This window comes from Callorhinus ursinus, unplaced genomic scaffold (assembly GCF_003265705.2).
Source record: "Callorhinus ursinus isolate GAN/ISIS: 27379988/994484 unplaced genomic scaffold, GSC_fseal_2.0 scaffold24, whole genome shotgun sequence".
Taxonomy (NCBI): Eukaryota; Metazoa; Chordata; class Mammalia; order Carnivora; family Otariidae; genus Callorhinus; species Callorhinus ursinus.
The window spans coordinates 1,395,635-1,412,836 of NW_027397086.1; the positions used below are offsets into that span (position 1 = coordinate 1,395,635).

At 50.6% G+C, this 17,202-nt stretch overlaps 1 protein-coding gene across 10 annotated transcripts in view; it reads right to left on the reverse strand.

Moving 5' to 3' along the window:
- PRRC2B (proline rich coiled-coil 2B) overlaps positions 1-17,202 on the reverse strand; it is an 88,106-nt gene that overhangs the window by 22,445 nt on the left and 48,459 nt on the right. For all 10 annotated transcript variants that reach the window (XM_025888113.2, XM_025888115.2, XM_025888110.2 and 7 more), the window contains exons 10-15: positions 16,970-17,060; positions 14,124-14,316; positions 10,140-10,455; positions 8,259-8,443; positions 5,998-6,193; positions 171-387 (exon numbers count right to left, since the gene is read on the reverse strand). In XM_025888113.2, the coding sequence (XP_025743898.1) occupies positions 171-387; positions 5,998-6,193; positions 8,259-8,443; positions 10,140-10,455; positions 14,124-14,316; positions 16,970-17,060 (1,198 nt within the window). The remainder of the gene's footprint in view (positions 1-170; positions 388-5,997; positions 6,194-8,258; positions 8,444-10,139; positions 10,456-14,123; positions 14,317-16,969; positions 17,061-17,202) is intronic.

Here is a 17,202-nt window from a genome sequence, read left to right on the forward strand (position 1 = left end):
AGCAAACCTCATCACATTCTCCATCCCCGGAGGACACTGCCAATCCCTGAAAGCGCCCTTTCTCCAGGCAATGCCTCCGGGGACAGTGCTTCATCCCCGAGCCCCTTGCAAGCAGGACATGGGATATTCTGCCTTCAATTGCAGGCCAGTAGGGCCAAGTTCCATCTCACCTGACGTGCATGTCCATGGCCAAAGTGTCGTTCGATTTCGGCTGGGGAAGCGAGTAGCCCTTGCTCTGCAATGCCATGTAACCCTCGGGGCTCCACACGGGGGCTGGATCGAGGGCAGCCACTTTCCTTTCTTGCAGTGGGGGCACGCAGTTCTGGTCCTCGGAGCGACAGCCAGTCCCACTGAGGGAATCTTGGGGCAACACTGGCTTCATCAATCCTGAAGAAGGCAAAGGCAAAGAACCAATCTGTATCGGCTTGTTCAGAGAGCCACACTCCAATCTCAGGGGCAACCAGAGGCTCAAAGGAGACAACAGTGACCCTATCATGTGGACACAGCACCCCGCCTGCCCACCATCACCAGGCTCTCCATGCTCTCTGACCACAGAACCTCTGAAAGCACACACGCGTGCAACGTGAGGTATCCAAAAGACTAGTCCTGGGGCCCGTGAAGTCCAACCTGAGCTCCCAGGTTCAGAGCCCTGTGTTGAAGAGTGCACCAACCTGGCAAATGGAAACTGGAAATAGCTAACTGGAGAGCTCCTCCTGTTGGCAGAAGGCCAGAGGGGCCAATCCACCAGCCACGAAGGTCTGTGTGCGAGCAGAGACGCCCGAGGTCTCCTGCACACACAAGGAAGGGGAGCTGCATGCCAGAGAGCTTACACAGACAAAAAGCGGGACTACCTGCTTCAAAACCCAAGCAAGACGACTTGAGAAGGGATTTTGGTTTCGGTTTTGTTGTTTTTTTTTTAAGATTTTATTTTTATTTTTAAGTCATTTCTACACCTCACGTGGGGCTCAAACCCACAACACCAGGATTAAGAGTCAGACGCTCCACCGAATGTGCCAGCCAAGCACCCCAGTTCCTTCTACTTCTAGCCCTAAGACTGACCGCAACACTCCACATTTTTGTACAGTGAATGGGGGCAGGAGGACACACAGATGACAACCAACTGTTAACTGGCCTGAGGTGATTAAGAGACAGAGGACGGGGCGCCTGGGTGGCTCAGTCGGTTAAGCTTCCGACTCTTGGTTTCAGCTCAGGTCATGATCTCAGGGTTGTGGGATTGAGCCTTGCGGTGGGCTCCGAGCTCAGCGGGGAGGTCTGCTTGAAGATTCTCTCTCTCCCTCTGCCCCTCTCCCCCACCTCAAATAAATAAATCTTTAAATTAAAGAGAGAGACAAAGGACACCCTGTCCCACCAGAGAGAAGGTGGCTGGGGAAAGTGAACCCCCATGGCCTCTCTGTCCATTTCGATCAAGTGGGGGAGAGGGGGCAGGGAGGCAGCGCAGAAATTAAAGGTCTCGTTGGGCCTAAGCCTGTGGAGAGAAAAAGATCTGATTTTTCAAACACTCTCTTCACAAAGCTAATTAGCAGCCCTGCACTTTGTTGTGACCATGTTTTACTGAGATAATCTGGCCGGAAAATGGTTCAACGTTAAGCCAGCAGCTTTAAAGCTTTCTTGTAGCTGTGGAGCGCCCTGTTCAAATGCCACTGATACGGGACTCCAATATAAAGTCAGCGTGAGTCAAGAGGTGGAGACCCTCTCTGGAACTCTAAAGTTACACGCGGCTCATTAAGTACTGATTATGAGGCACGCCAAAGCGCTCAACACTGTCATCGGCTTGTTTTGGGCAATATGGCAGCTCTTATTACCTGAAAAACCCTGCTACCCCAAACGCTGTCTGCCACAAAAATGCTGTGCAGAATGTGTCAAACATTCCCCTGCAGAGGTTTCCAAGAACGGGAAACCCCCAGTGGGCTGAAACCACAGCCCCAGGCCAGTGCCACAAGCTGGTGCCTCCTGGACAGGAGCAGGGACACTGGTGTCAGTCCCAGCAACTATGGGCTGGGTCTTCATCACCCAGCAGCACGGACGATGGGGCTTTTCTGCACAAGGCAGAGAGCTGCAACCGGGATGCTGCTCAAGACAGAGACCCTCAGAGGGCGAGGCCCTCAATTAAAAGGCAGATTTAAAAACATATGCTCCTGGGGAGGGGGGTGGGGGGATGGGTCAGCCTGGTGATGGGTATTCAAGAGGGCACATTCTGCGTGGAGCACTGGGTGTTATGCACAAACAATGAATCATGGAACACTCCATCAAAAACTAATGATGTAATGTATGGTGATTAACATAACAATAAAAATTATTAAAAAAAAAATATGCTCCTTAGTACAGGGCAACAAGGAAATTTGTGTCTTGGCCTGGACCAGTGAGGAAAACCAGTTCTCTCCCAGGAATGTATAGCCGTGCCAGCTCTCATGCAGTTTGGGGGGAGGAGGGTTCAGATTTACACCCCCAGAGTGGTATAGAAATGTCCCAAGTAAAAATAACAGGTGGTTCTAGGCGGGCAGGAGAAAACCACCCTGGAGGGACAGACTCTCCACTCGAGCCGTACTGGATTCCTACAATAAATAAAACTCTGCTGAAGATGAACTCACAATCCAAAATTACCAGCATGTGTGGGAAGCCGCCTGCCATGAGCCCACACAGGCCACAGGGTTATATGCCTCCCTGAGAACTTCAGATAAAGAATAAACACTAGAAATTATGTTTTAAATTAGTAAAAGCATAAAAAAGTAATTAAGAACTTAAAAAAAAAAGTATGATGCTCACACAAAAAAGATTTGATTTGATGTCAGGTCATAACCTCAGGGTACTGGTATCGAGCCTGGTGTTGGGCTCCGTGCTCAGCAGGGAGTCTGCTTGAGGACTCTCTCACCCCCCTGCCCTTCCCCCACTCACACACACTCTCTCTCTGAAATAAACAAGTAAATCTTTTTTTTTTTTTTAAGATTTTTTTATTTATTTGATAGAGACACAGCGAGAGAGGCAACACAAGCAGGGGGAGTGGGAGAGGGAGAAGCAGGTTTCCCACCAAGCAGGGAGCCCGATGAGGGGCTCTAACCCAGGACCCTGGGATCATGACCTGAGCCGAAGGCAGACGCTTAACGACTGAGCCACTCAGGCACCCCTAAACAAGTAAATCTTTAAAAAAAAAAAAAAAAAAAAAAAATACAGATCTGAGAAAAAAAAATTCCAGTAATAGAGAAAGAGGAGCTCTGGGGCCTGGCAGAAAGGCTCCCACAAAGAAGGGCGGCTCTGCCACCAACGAGGCAGTAACCAGAGAATACACCATCAACAGTCAAAACCGCGTCCATAAAGTGGGTTTTAAGACGTGTGCCCCTCGGGCACTCAAAGAGATACAGAAATTTGCCATGAAGGAGATGGGAACTGCGGATGTGCGCACTCACTGACACCAGGCTCAACAACGCTGGTGTCTGGGCCAAAGGAGCAAGGAACGTTCCATACCATACCCATGTGCGGTTGTCTAGAAAATATAACGAGGATAAAGATTCACCAAACAAGCTCTAGATGTTGGTTATCTACGGACCTGTCAACACTTTCAAAAATCTACAGACAGAGAAAAGTAGAAAACTGCGGGGCGCCCGGGTGGCTCAGTCGGTTGAGCATCTGCCTATGGCTCAGGTCATGATCCCGGGGTCTTGGGATCCAGCCCCATGGCAGGCTCCCTGCTTGGTGGGGGCCTTCTCCCTCTCCCGCTCCCCTTGCTTGCGCTCTCTGACAAATAAATAAAATACTAAAAAAAGAAAGAAAAGTATAAAACTAAAAAAAAAAAACAAAAAAAAAGCAAAAGCAGCAGCCAGAGAGAAAACAGAGCAGGCTATGCAGACATGAATCACTCTCAGCAGCAACGGGAGCCAGAAGAAAATGAAATACTATCTTCTTGGTCCTGAGAGAGAGAGAACTGCCAACCTAGGATTCTACACCCAGCTAGAGAAAGGGTGTCATAAAGACTTCTTCAGGCAAAGAAAACCTACTGCCAAAAAATTTCCTGAAGAACTCGACAGAGCGTACGTCATCAAGAAGCATGTTGCACCCAGATGGAAGGAAAACACAAGAAAGAGAAAGCAGCCAAGAAGCCAGTATAGGGACAGGCAAGTCTGAACAAACACAGACGGCATGGAACAACGGAACAAGGGACTGAAGCTGTAGGGGCCAAGAGGAAGACAGACTGATGGCACCATCAGAGCTCAGGTGAGGGGTAAGGACGCTGACCGGCTGCTGCAAGTCAGAGGTGCGTATCAGAGTGTAACGTAACCACTGACAACAGCAGAAACAGAACGCAGAGTACGACCACCAAAAGAACAGGAAAACTTGCTCCAAAAAAAGGGAAGAACAAGAAAAGCACAGAAAGGTGAGATACACAGAAAGCATAAAACAGGAGAGTAGGAAATCCGAATATAATAATCCCCAAGACCTAAAGTGAGGCACTTTGGCAGTTCAAGTCAGATCTTCAGAGTGGGTAAAACCATGCATATCTTGTACATACAAACTCCCCCGAGAAAAGGGCTCAGAGAGGCTGACAGTAAAAAGATGGAAAAAAGATACCAAGTGAGCACTCATCAAAAGAAAACTGCAGTGATGACATTTATATCAGACAGAGTGGACATCAGAGGGAGGAAGCACAATCAAGGGCAGCAGGTGCTACGTGATGACGAGGAGAACGAGATGCATCGCTCCACACCTGTCTGCTTCCAGACAGAGAAAGCAAAGCCTGACAGGCTTTGGCATCTGACAGATCTCCAGTCAGAGTGGGAGACCCCCCGCACCTCTCGGTAAGTGATGGCGGGGGGGGGGGGGGGGGGGAGGAGGGCGGCGGTAAAAGCTTGTGGGGAAATAGGGAAGGTGGTCACGGCACAGTCAGCAAGTTCCAGGTAATGGGCCGTGGCCAAATTGGAGGATAAGTTCCTTTCAAAGAAACACAGAATTAAAAAAAAAAAAAGATCATGTCATATCCTACAAAGAAAATATCAACAAATGCCAAGCAACCTGGATCAGGAGCTGGGTGGTGCACAAAAGCCCTTGAGTGAAATCTGACCTGCCACTGTTGTTAAAAATAAAGTTTTACTGGAAAGCAACCAGGCTCGTTCAATTACTATCGTCTTTGGTCATTTTTGTTCTAAAACAGCAAAATGGAGTAGATGCTCAAAGCCTAAAACATTGACTATCTGGCATTTATAGGAAGGTTTCCTGACCCTTGTTCTCTATGGTCCAGACAATATTGCCTGACCACAAAGCAACCACAATTAGAAATTAATTAACACCATAGGGACAATCTTAAAACTTCAAATTTACAATATACCATTAAAAATCATCAACCAAAAAAGGATAACAAATCAAAATCAGACTAACATTTGAAACCGTATAACAAAAATGTTGTATCTTAAAACTCCTAATTCATGGGAATTTATAGTTGAGGTCATCCTTGAATACTTAGAACAGAAGGCCAGAAATTAATGAGCTAAGTATTCAACACAATTAGTTAAGAACAGAAAAATTTCAAAGGAATTAATGAGGAAAAGAACAGAAATTAATGAAATAAAAGCCAAATAAAATAAAGTAATTAAGAAATCCAAAAGCTGTTTTTTAACAATGGCATTATACAAACCTTGGGAAGGACAAATCAAGGGCCAAAAAGGAACATAACACATAGAGAATATCAAGAATGGAAAGAGATAAACTTCAATTAAAAAAAAAGAGAGAGAAACAAAACGACGCAGCGGGAACACCAGAACTAATTAAAACAATGTCTAACGCATGACCGGAAGGACTCTTCCCAGCGAGTCCATGTGACTGGTACTACTACCACAGCCTCACTTTGCAAACAACAAAAAGTTCCAGCTCAGGCTGGTCCTGTGAGTTACAGGGAGGGCCAAAGTCCAGGTGGGTCCAACTCCCGAAGGAACACCCTTACCCCCACACCATCCTAGACCCTACTGGCAGGGCCCACTGGAGCATGCTTACCTGAGGGGTGGAGGGCGGAGGGGTAGAAATCCACTGGGGCGCGGGTGGGCGGGATTCGTGGGTCCATGTAGGAAGGCATCATCATCCACCTGGGATCGAAGCCCAGCATCTGGGGATGGTGGGGGTAGAAGGTGCGCTGTGGGTGGGAAGGCGGAGGGTACACGGGCTGCCAGTGCTGCATTTTGTAGAGCTGCTCCTGACCAGGGGGAGAGACCAGGTTAGACAGGTGCCCCAGGGCAGAGCCTGCGCCTGTGTGTACTCATGTGCAAACACACACTCACGTGCGCACACGGCACATACACATGCTCATACACTGCACCCCCCCCCAGTCACGCCAAGCCTGGGCTTGAGGAGTGTCTGATGGTTCCCCACGGCTCTCTGTGGGGCAACCCGAATCCCACCAGGCCCGATGTGAGCTGCCCTACCTGCCGCCAGCTTCAGCACACACGCCCGCCGGCCTCGTAGGGCCCTGGTTACACACAGGGCCCTCCGTCTAGAAGGCTCCTGCTCGCTCCCTCCATCCTGGCTCACCCCTGCCCTTCCCTCAGTTTCCACTTAAAACGCCCTTCCTCTGGGCAGCCCGCCACAAGTCCGTCGGCAGGACCAGACAGCTGTCCTCGGCTCTGCGACACTGGGACTCCTCCCGGTAGCACTCACTGGAGGTCACGAGTCTGTGCTGCTGGTTTCCGTAAGCGACTACACACCGAGTTCACTGTAGCAGTCTTGCCTCCTACCACCAGTCTCGCCACATAGAAAAGTCACTGAACAAATGGATGAGTATCAGCACAACATTCAAATCAAGTCCTGCACCCCGTGAGGGTTCGCTTCCAGCCCTGCCCCCAGGGCATCAGTGACCCCCGGGGCACCACATAAGCGCACCGAGAATCAGCATTCCAGCAGGAGTGAGGTACAGAGTCGGTTAAGGAGAAGAGCTGACCAGCTTCGCCCTACCTATCGGCAAACAGGAAGGCCTGGGCCGGGTGCGTGGAGCTCCTCCTCCATCTGGCCCCCAGGCCCCCAGGGAACCTGACCAGACAGTCTGGCTGCCAGGCTCCTTCGGCTGCCCTGGTGCTTTCAGACTCCTTTCTATTCCTGAGGAATGGCTTACCCACCCCCGCCCCCCAAAGCGTCACTCTTACGGCTGTGTCTGGCCGTAGTCACCCCAGGGATCGTCCTGATGGGTAATTCTCCACCAAGCCCGCGAATCACTGCACAGTGCCCGCTCACTGCAACACCACCAAAGCGTGAGGAATATCACCATCCTGTTTATAGCTCAGGATCTGGTGAGCTTCCGAAATACCTCACAGGGGCCCAGGGAAAGGAGGATCTGAGGTGAAGGCTTTAAGGGCAACTAAAAGAGATTCCGGAAAAGGCTGAAGACCCTGATTGTCTCCCTAAGGCACACATGTTCCAGTCCATGCTCAGTTGTTATTAACAACAACTGCAGGCACATCTAGTGGCTGGCCTACGTGATGTCCACGTTTCCTCTGGTTCCTGCCAAAGTGCACTGCTCATCAGTACGAACCTGTTTCTCCACGCATCCCTCCTCAAAGACACACTCAGCAAAGAGTTATCCAGTGGGGCCACCAGAGACTGGTGTGATGACAACCATCACCCACGTCATCCTCCCCAGGGCAAACAAGGTCCCTTTTGAACTTTACGAACCACTCAAAAAGAGGAGACCGATAACACTGCCGAGCCAGTCCGCAGGCGCCCAAAAAGCCTCACTACCACACTGAGGCAGGAATCCATTCCTCCTGGCCCGTCCAAGGCCACACTCGACTAGACAAGCTGCACAATCAGGATCGGAATCAGTTCAACTCAACACCCACAAACCTACATCCTTAGCCCAAAGCTAGCACACCTCTCCGGCAGCTTTCCAAGCCCTCCTGGGTCTCCTCCCTCACTGGGAGGGTCCCAGAGTGGACAACGCTGGTCTCAGGAGAGGCCACAGCGGACTGCTCTGAATGAAAACACCAGTGTTCGGTGAAACTGCACTGGGTGAGTGCACACAGCACCAACACTTCCTTACTGACACCAGACAACACGGCCAATACACTACCAACAGCGGTTTTACTCGTTTACGGGAGAAATCACTCGGAAAAATGCAAACTGGCCAGGGCTAGTCTTCTAGGGCTGTAAGTTTTCAGGTGCAGCTCCTGACATCCCTGCCGGTGACAGGGATACAGGAGGGCAGATTTCTGTCCGCTGCTTTCATCGAAGGGGGAGGGGACATCCAGGGAGCAGTCTGATCTGTTTACCTGCTGCTGCTGGCGCTGGAACCTGGGAGGAAGTGACTTCTGGTACTTGCTGAACTCCTGTGCAGGGGACCCAGCCTCCCTGGCCCCCTCCTCACTGCTGCCGCTCTGGGCCACAGCTGGAGGAGCCGTGGGGGCTTCTTCCGAAAACGTGTTGGGGGCTCCCTGGGCAGAGAACTCAGGAGAGCCTAGAGGACAAATAACCAGAAAAATGGCTGCAGTGAGCTCACAAAAGCTGGGTCAGCCAAACACTGGCGGCAAATGCTCATTCTTGTTGGCACGGACATCCCACTGCTGGCCTCCTCACAGCCCCGAGCCTGGCACTGTGCTAACTGCCCCGCATGTGTGTGCTCACAGAGCCCCCCGTGACGCCATCCCTTTGGAGGCAAGAAAGCTAAGGGTCGAGAGAGCAGGTGACCTGCCAGAGGTCAAAGAGTCTGCGGTGAGGCTGGGATTCGGTTCCAGGCAAAAGAGGTTTTATTGAGAAGGACTCCAGCAAACCGGAGAACAGCCACCAGCTTGGCGACAGCCCACATCCATCATCCGAGCAGCGGGAGTCAAAACATCCAAAGGCTATGTGAGTCACCGGGCCTCTCCTCGCCCGCTTCCTCATCGATAAAGGGAAGAGAACAGTTTCCTTCTTTCTTGCCCCTGTCCCAGCTTTCCATTCTTTTTTTTTGGTCCCCAGCTTTACTGACATATAATTAACATCTGCACTCTTAATTCTACTGCAGGGGACAATCAAACCCCAATGCAAAGCCTCAGGGACCTGGCGGTGCTTCCCAGGGGAACGCCGCAGAAACGCAGGGCAGGTACACACACAGCATCCAGACCTGCCCCCGAGGACCTGTCTCAACTGACCCATGCTCACACCAAATGACCTGTTTCCTGGACTCTCCAGCTCAGCGAGTACTGAGGCTGGGCACAGGCTGCACCCAGACTTCCAGGCAAGGAAATGGACAAAACAGTCGGCAGTTTCTCAGAATTCCCTGGACAGAAGGAGCTGAGGACCAGCAGATCAGGAATAAGACCCACCTGAGCACCTACCGTCAGCCCCTTCTCTCCTAAAAAGAGTTGGTTTTAGGTGACTTAAGAATATCGGGGCACCTGGGTGGCTCAGTCAGTTGGGCGTCTGCCTTCGGCTAGGGTCATGATCCTGGGGTCCTGGGATCGAGTTCCTCACAGGGCTCCCTGCTAAAGTTTAGAGACTGCTTCTCCCCCTCCCTCTGCTCCTCCTCCCTGCTTCTGCGCTCTCTCTCTCAACTAATAAAATCTTAAAAAAAAAAAAAAGTACATCACAAAGAACAAAGCTGGTCGTACTCTTTCAAAGTGCTGCAAGAACCCCTTTCTGCCACGCAATCCATTCCTTGCAGAATTAATGCCAGGAAGAATGCACTCGAACGAGCAGGCAGGCTTCTCTCAATATCACAAAGGTACATTTTTTGTGATTTTCTTAAATGAACTGCAAGGACCCTGGGCTTGTATTAAAGCCCTCCAGCACCCGCATATTCGGCTGGGCAGTGGCAGGAACGAGAACACGGAACGAGAACACTGATGAGGACAAGGACAGAGCTGGTAACACGCACGCTCTCCGTATCTAGAAGGTACGCCAAGTGCTTTCTGTACTTTCTTTCCCGTGGCCCCTCAGCGCACAGGCGGGTACAGGCTACTTCCATCCCGTTTTAACAATGAGGAAACAAGCTCTAGGGAGGCGAAGTGTGTAGCTGCAACAGGCTGTGAACCCAGGCCAGAGCTCAACGGCCAGTGCTTCCCCACGTCCCCTCGCTGCGGCCGCAGGCTGCACTAGGAAGCCAGGGAGATGCAAACAGAGTGCTGGCAACAGCCCGGGGTGTCCGGTTCACGGAAGCAGGGCCCACCGCTTACCTTTGCGCACAGCAGGGCCATTCTCCTGCGGGGGCAGCTTCTCAGTGCCTGGAGAACGGGGCACTTCCTTCTCTGCCTGCTTCTGGGCCTCGCCCGCCTTCTGAGCCTGCTTGCACTTCTGGTCCAGCTGCTTGAGCTTGACGGCACAGGCAGCCAGCCTCTCTTCCCGGGCTCGGCGCTCCTCCTCCTCCCGGCGTTTTCGGGCTCGCTCCACGGCCTCAGACATCTCTGACTGCACAAACTTCTGCCGTGGGGGTGGCTTGTCCTCCTTCTCCTCCATAGACTGCTGACGGAACATGCTGCCCAGCGAGGACTTCTGCCCAGAGAATAAAGTCGGATGAAACAATGGGCCCCGTGCCCGGGAGACGGTCCACCCCGCCATGAGATCGGTTCTCCTTCCCGAGAGCCCCGAGCACCTTTAAGAGGCAGCAGTCACGTGCCAAGTGGACCTGGGCTTCAATCCTGCTTGGCCCTTTACTAATCTGCAGTGAGGTCTGGGCAAGTGCTAACATTCTCTACCTTGGCTCCCCCTGTGCAAGCTGGGGGTAAAGGAGGCCCTAGGGACAGGAGACGTGCAACGAAGGACGTGCAAGGCGCTCCGCACCGTGACCCACACAGGGAACAGTGCCTGGATGCTCTCACCACGGCTAACGCGCACACAAGATTAGGGCCTCCACAGCTAGCGGACAGGAGCAGAGACCCCCACATTCATCATTTGAGTCGCAAAACGGCTCTCCTCTTTCTCCCGTGAAAATACAGAAACCTCTGGGTGTAAAGGGGCGCAAGAAACTAAAATTCAGTCAGACATATGGTTTCAAAGTGACTCTTCATATAAAAACATCTCTTTGGGCCACTGCATCCACTTTTGAGTCTCTCACTGGTTCCCAGTTACTGGGCAACCAGTGGGACGCCCTCTCAACCCTGGGAAGGTTGCTCCCCGATCTGCAGGGAGCAGAGCTGCAGACAGACCACAGCACAGATGATGGGCAAGCGTAACTGAGCACCAGTCACCAAAACTCCTGTGAGGAACAACCATCAAAAAACAGAGCTTCCCAGCGCACCTGGGTGGCTCAGTCGTTGGGCGTCTGCCTTCGGCTCAGGTCATGATCCCAGGGTACTGGGATCGAGCCCCACACTGGGCTCCTTGCTCAGCGGGGAGCCTGCGTCTCCCTCTCCCACTCCCCCTGCTTGTGTTCCCTCTCTCGCTGTGTCTCTGTCAAACAAATAAATAAAATCTTAAAAAAAAAAAAAAAAAAAAAACACAGAGCTTCCCATGCTGGATGCTAGTGACAGACGCATACAAGGGTCCCCAGTCCTCAAACATCAACAAACAAAATCTCTGCCTTTTCTGGTGTGCTCATGAGCCCGTGACAAAAGCGCCGTGTGACACATTTACTGCAGTCAAGGACTTTTCTCCTGCAAGTTAACTTCTCATGATCCAGAGACAATAATGACAATCAGAGAAGATTAGAAACTTCAAACTTGGAAGCATTTAAAAGCACTTTCAGATGATGGGACTGGGGCCGAGGTGCGCATGTTCCTTTCACTTTGCCTGGGATCAGGCCTGCCCATGCTCTGGAACACTGTGCACTGCGGCACCCCCGGCGCCTACATCATCATTTACCTCACACCCCAGGGCTCCCAGAAATGAAAGAGCAGAATCAAAGGGCACATGTGTAACGCCAGCAAGATGGCTGGGAGTGCCCTAACATTAGCTGCCATTTCATAGACCCCGTGCTCTGGAAAGCATATGAACTTTTCAGAAATCTGAATGCATAAAATTACAGAGATTTTTTTCTCTGTTGACTCAGTTAACTCACGTTGTTTATGAGCAGATCAAAGTGAAACCTTCCTGGAATACTGAGTAACCCCAATATAGGAATGGAATTTGGATTAGTTGCAGGGTAATTTCCAAGAACAGCTCTGTGTCAATTTTGTTTCACTTTTGTGTCCCCTATGCCTAGCACAGTGCCTGGCACACAGTAGGTACTCAATACAAAAGACTGAAAATAAAGGCATTTTTATTTTATATGATGTGGAACCAGAGTCCCTTAAATGGCAAAGTGCATTAAATATGGCAATTTTGTTACTGTGATTGTTGTTTTGCTAAATGTATTTGAATTAATACCTTTCCCTGACCTAACTCTGCGCCTCTTGATCAGTCCCAAAGTCACAAAGTGTGGCACAACAAGGCAGGCATCTGGCGCCGGGCAGTCATGGTGGCTAAGAGCAGGTGGTCAGAGCCCAGGCAGGGAGAGGAGGGGGTCCATGTAGAGGTGTGGCTGTGTGGGAGGAGTCAGAGCCCAACCAAGCTGAGTGAGGAGGCACTTCACAAGGAGAGGCGGCCCAGCAGGGAGATTCAGGGCATCCACGTGGGGCGGGGAGGACGGGGCACTAACAGCTGAGGGGGCAAGCAGGGCATCTGTGCAAAGGAGAGAGCGTGGGGGGCAGAAACGGGAGACTGGTCACACATAGGGGGACGGATCAAGTGAGTGTGAATACTAGGGACAATGGGAACAGATGTGTCACTGTTGGAGAGAGGAGTTACAGATACACAGGGGGAAAGAACCAAGTTGGATTGTGTGGAACCGGAAGTATCACTGTGAAGTCATGGCTCTCCACACAGATATGGAAATAATAAAGACACGAACATGTATCTATGTGTATCTGTATATACATACACACCTTTCCTCACCCTGTCCACCAGAAGGCCCAGGAGGAGTGAGCACTCCCGATACCCACATATTGGTTTTTAAGTATCGTAAGGGCTGATTCCAGACCAAGGCAAGGTAAGGACAAAATGACCTTGGAAAAGCTTGTCCTGGGGCGCCTGGCTGGCTCAGTTGGTAGACCAACCATGTGACTCTTAATCTCAGGGTCGTGACTTCACGCCCCATGTTGGGTGTAGAGCGTACTTGGAAAAAAAGAAAGAAAAGAAAAGCCTGTCCTACCGGAAAACAAGGAAACTGCTCAATAATGGATGGGACATATAAGGACCGACGCCAGCCTGAAGAGGCTCCTGACTGCCAAATCAAAAATACTTGGAGCTTCAAAACAACGACAGGAACAGATTATAACCCACTATATAAATAAGTAAACTAGAAGTTTAATGAGAAACAGGATAGTCATAGTTTCAAAGTATCTCCCCACAAATTTCTTATCAATTACAAATGTGGAAGAGAGAAACTCCACAGTGTGAAATTCAGGGAACATTAAAACCTTAGTCGAGAGATCAGAGCGAAAGCTGCCAGAGCGCGCACAGAGCGGGATCTCTGTTGCATGGTGGGATGCGAGGAGAGGAGTCGGTGTCATTTCTGAGACAGTCTAGTCAAAAATGCAAACCTTGGACCTAATCATGAGGAAACACCAGACAAATCCAAATTGAGGTGAATTCTACAAAATAAATGGGTTGCAATCCCCACATGTGTCAAAGTCATGAGAGTGAAGGAAGGCTGAAGGGCTACTGCAGGCCGAAGGCAGCCTGTGGTTGGACTCCTTTGTACAAAGGACACCAGTGGAACCAGCGGCAGGAGCTGGATGGGGCTGAGGATCAGGCGGCAGTGAGGTACCAACGCTAACTTCCTGGTTTTGACTGCGGTTACCTACGAGGCAGAAAATTAATACCAAAGTGTTCTGCGGTGACAGGGCCTGACCAGGCTGGCAACTTACTCTACATATGGTTCAGAGAAAAATATTCTTTGTCTTGCGCTTCCAATTTTTTGGTAAGTTTGTGACTTTCAAAATTTTAAAATAAATTTTTTTAATGAAAAATCAAAAAAGAGAAATGTCCACCCAGGACTTTTCAGAAACCTAGCCACGGAACTCAGTGAAGTACAAACGCAGAGGCCAGACAACCAGACGACCGCTGTGCTGCAGTCTTGGAGCTCTGGTGAGAACGAATTTGAGAAGAGCAGGTGTGTGCGCACGCACGCGTCTTCCCCAAGCTAGTCCACAGGCACAGAACCCCTCCAGGGACCACGGTACCTGGTAGTCAGGGCCGGACGCCCAGCTGTGAAGTTTCCTGGAAGGTGGCTGAGGTTCTGGCACTTTCCGGACAACACGGGTCACACCCACTGCTTCGCCCCAGTCCTTTCCTTCCTCTTGGGGACGCTTGGCATCGGCACTGTCCACGGAGCTCATCGACAACTGTCGCTGCCGTCTGGGGTCCCAACTGCTCCTGGGACAGACCGCAGCAAGCGTGAGTTTTCCCATCAGCCCAAGCAGGGTTTGGTCTTACCCGTCAGAGGGCCTCAGGAATCCCCAAGTCAGCTGTGCATACACCAATGTCCTTCCCTGGAACAGACCTAGCCCGCCATGGGTGAGAGGACATGCCCAGAACACCAAAATCCAGCACCAATATTTACCACGTCACTCTTACACACAAAACTCCAGGTGGGACATTTCATATCCATTACTTGGTTTACGGGAAAATAAGCCCTTTCTCCCCCATTTTAAAGGGTTGGTAACAGAGTTTCAGAGAGCTTAGGGAGCCATCTTCCCAGGAAGAGCGAACATATTTGAACCTAGGATCCCAGATGAAGGTCCCTTCTCCTTAGACTATGGCTCCTTCCCTGTGTTTTGCATAAAGGAGGTGCTCAATCAATTTTCCTCAAAATAGCCGAAGTCGACTCACTGAATGATGCATAATACAGAGAGCAAGAGGAGGGAGCCAAGCAGATGCAGCACGGAGGAGGAGAAGGGGGGGTTCCAAACGGAGGCTGGAAGGGAACGGAGATCTGGACAGTGCTCACACCTTTACATGCTGCAGGGAAAACAAAGTATGTGCATTTACCAAGCAGTGCTTTTGTGCAAAAGAAGCACCCAGCGCACATCAAGGAGTTCAGAGAAAAAGCAGGGGGTCGGGTGTGGCTCGTCTGTGTGTGTCTGCGTGTGTCCACGCACACAGGTGCGGGGCGGCAGAGGGAAGATGAGGCTCTCTCTTTGAGAGGCGCCAAGACCTGACGCACCAGGAAAGACGACGAAGGCACAGTGTGGAGGAAGGACGTGAGCCGGCTAACCTCTGAATGGTCCAGAAAAGAAAGGATGTGGTCCCAGGGGCCCAGAGACAATGAACAGGAAGGGATGGAGTCCAGGGAACTGTCGGGAACCCATCATGGATGGGGAAACAAAGAAGATTTAGGGAAGACACGGGAGCTTGGAGGAGGAGACTCACAACCAACTCGGAGAACACGGAGAAAAGAACAGGTTCAGGGAGGGGATGGCCTGGGGACTCTCAATCTGAGATGTCCTTGGTCATAACCAGCAGCGAAGCTGGGTCCAAACCCATGCTTAACCCTTTCAGTTGAATATTCCATTCACGTCAACTGAAAGAGACGAGGAATAGAGTATCCTATTGCTCTATAAGTCTGTAAAACTGTATGTCTTTGCCTCTGATTTAAATTCAAGCTCACAATTCCTTCTGGGCTGACTGTTCCAAGAACTGACCCATAGATATTTCCCAAGTGCATTCAAAGCTTCAGTCAAAATCAAACATTAAAATAAACTAGAGAAGCCTCAATTAGTTAACTGTTTGTGTATCAGAGAAAAAGTCGCTGAAGGTCACCACCCACTCCCTCTCGAAGGACTCTGAAGTAAATAACACGGAATAACAAAGAGAAAGACGTGCAGACTCAGCTATGTAAACATTCAGTTACTGACAATAAAACTGACAAAAAGAAAAACGTCAAAGCATTAATATTCAAATGATATAAAACACTAACCCCATTTTAAAGGTGATATAGTAAGTCTAATAAATACATATACAAAGGAAATAGGCAATCCCACACAAAGGAAAGCATTCGTATTTGCTGGTATTCAAAAATAAAATTAAATTAAATTGAAAAGCAAATTAAAGCAGCCGTAAGTACTATTTAGAAAATACTAGCCAGGGGCACCTGGGCGGCTCAGTTGGTTAAGCGTCTTCCTTCAGCTCAGGTCATGATCCCAGGGTCCTGAGAATGAGGCCCAAGTCAGGCTCCATGAGCAGCCAGGAGCCTGCTTCACCTTCTCCCTCTGCCCTTCTCCTGCTTGTGTTCTCTCTCTCTTCCTCTCTCTAATAAATAAATAAAATCTTAAAAAAAAAAAAAAGAAAAAAGTACTAGCCAGGGGAGCCTGGCTGGCTCGGTCAGTAGAGCGTGCGACTCTTGATCTCAGGGTCAGGAGTTCGAGCCCCACATTAGGGGTGGAGCTTACTTTAAAAATAAATAAAGATAAAAAGTACTAGCCAATCAATCTACTGGTATTATGACAAAAACTAGAGGGACCAAACCACAATGGAGTTTTTTCCAAAGGGCTTTATAGGTAAAATGAGCCCAAAAAAGACATAAAAAGGATGAAATGTTCAAGTAAGTTCAGGAAATCTGGCATACCCCACTCAGCGCTTCTCCCACCTCTCCAAAGATCCCCGACACGCTTCAGCACGCATATCCTAGGCTCTGGGTAACCGTGGAGTAAAGGAGTAAGTTGAACCCCGGTGGTTTCCCAGATTTGCCTGGCCAGAGAAACCCTGCCGGGCACCAGATCCACATGTACTCTGCAGAGCGGGAGGTGTACACAACACTCGGGAAACACTGGCACGCAGTTAAAACCACCAGGACTCAGCCAGCCAACCAGCCAACTGTGCCGGGATGCGCACCCTGGCTCCAGCCCCACACGGCTGTCCCATCCGCAGAAAGGAAACTACATCTGCCTGTGTGAGGCTGCCCATGACCAGGAAATGCACTTGGCACGGTGACCAGCACACGGCTGCACGGCTAAGCAGTGACGTGCGTGCACCCACTCTGGTCAAGCCCCAGGGAGCGGTGCTCCGAGCAGGGACAGGGGATCCTTACCACTTCGGCCTGCCATCCTTCCCAACTTCTTCCTCCTCTTCATCATCACTGAACTTCAGTTTCTCGGAGTAGTCCACTTCCTCATGAAGGCCTGCAACAGGAGGAGGGCCAGGGAGACCAAGAGAAGCCAAGTCTGAGCAGTGCGAAGAGCGTCACACTGGGGGCTTCCTCCAGTCAGGGCTGCTGCCGGCCCAACAGAGGAGGAGGGCAACCCGACCAACCGCACGACAAAC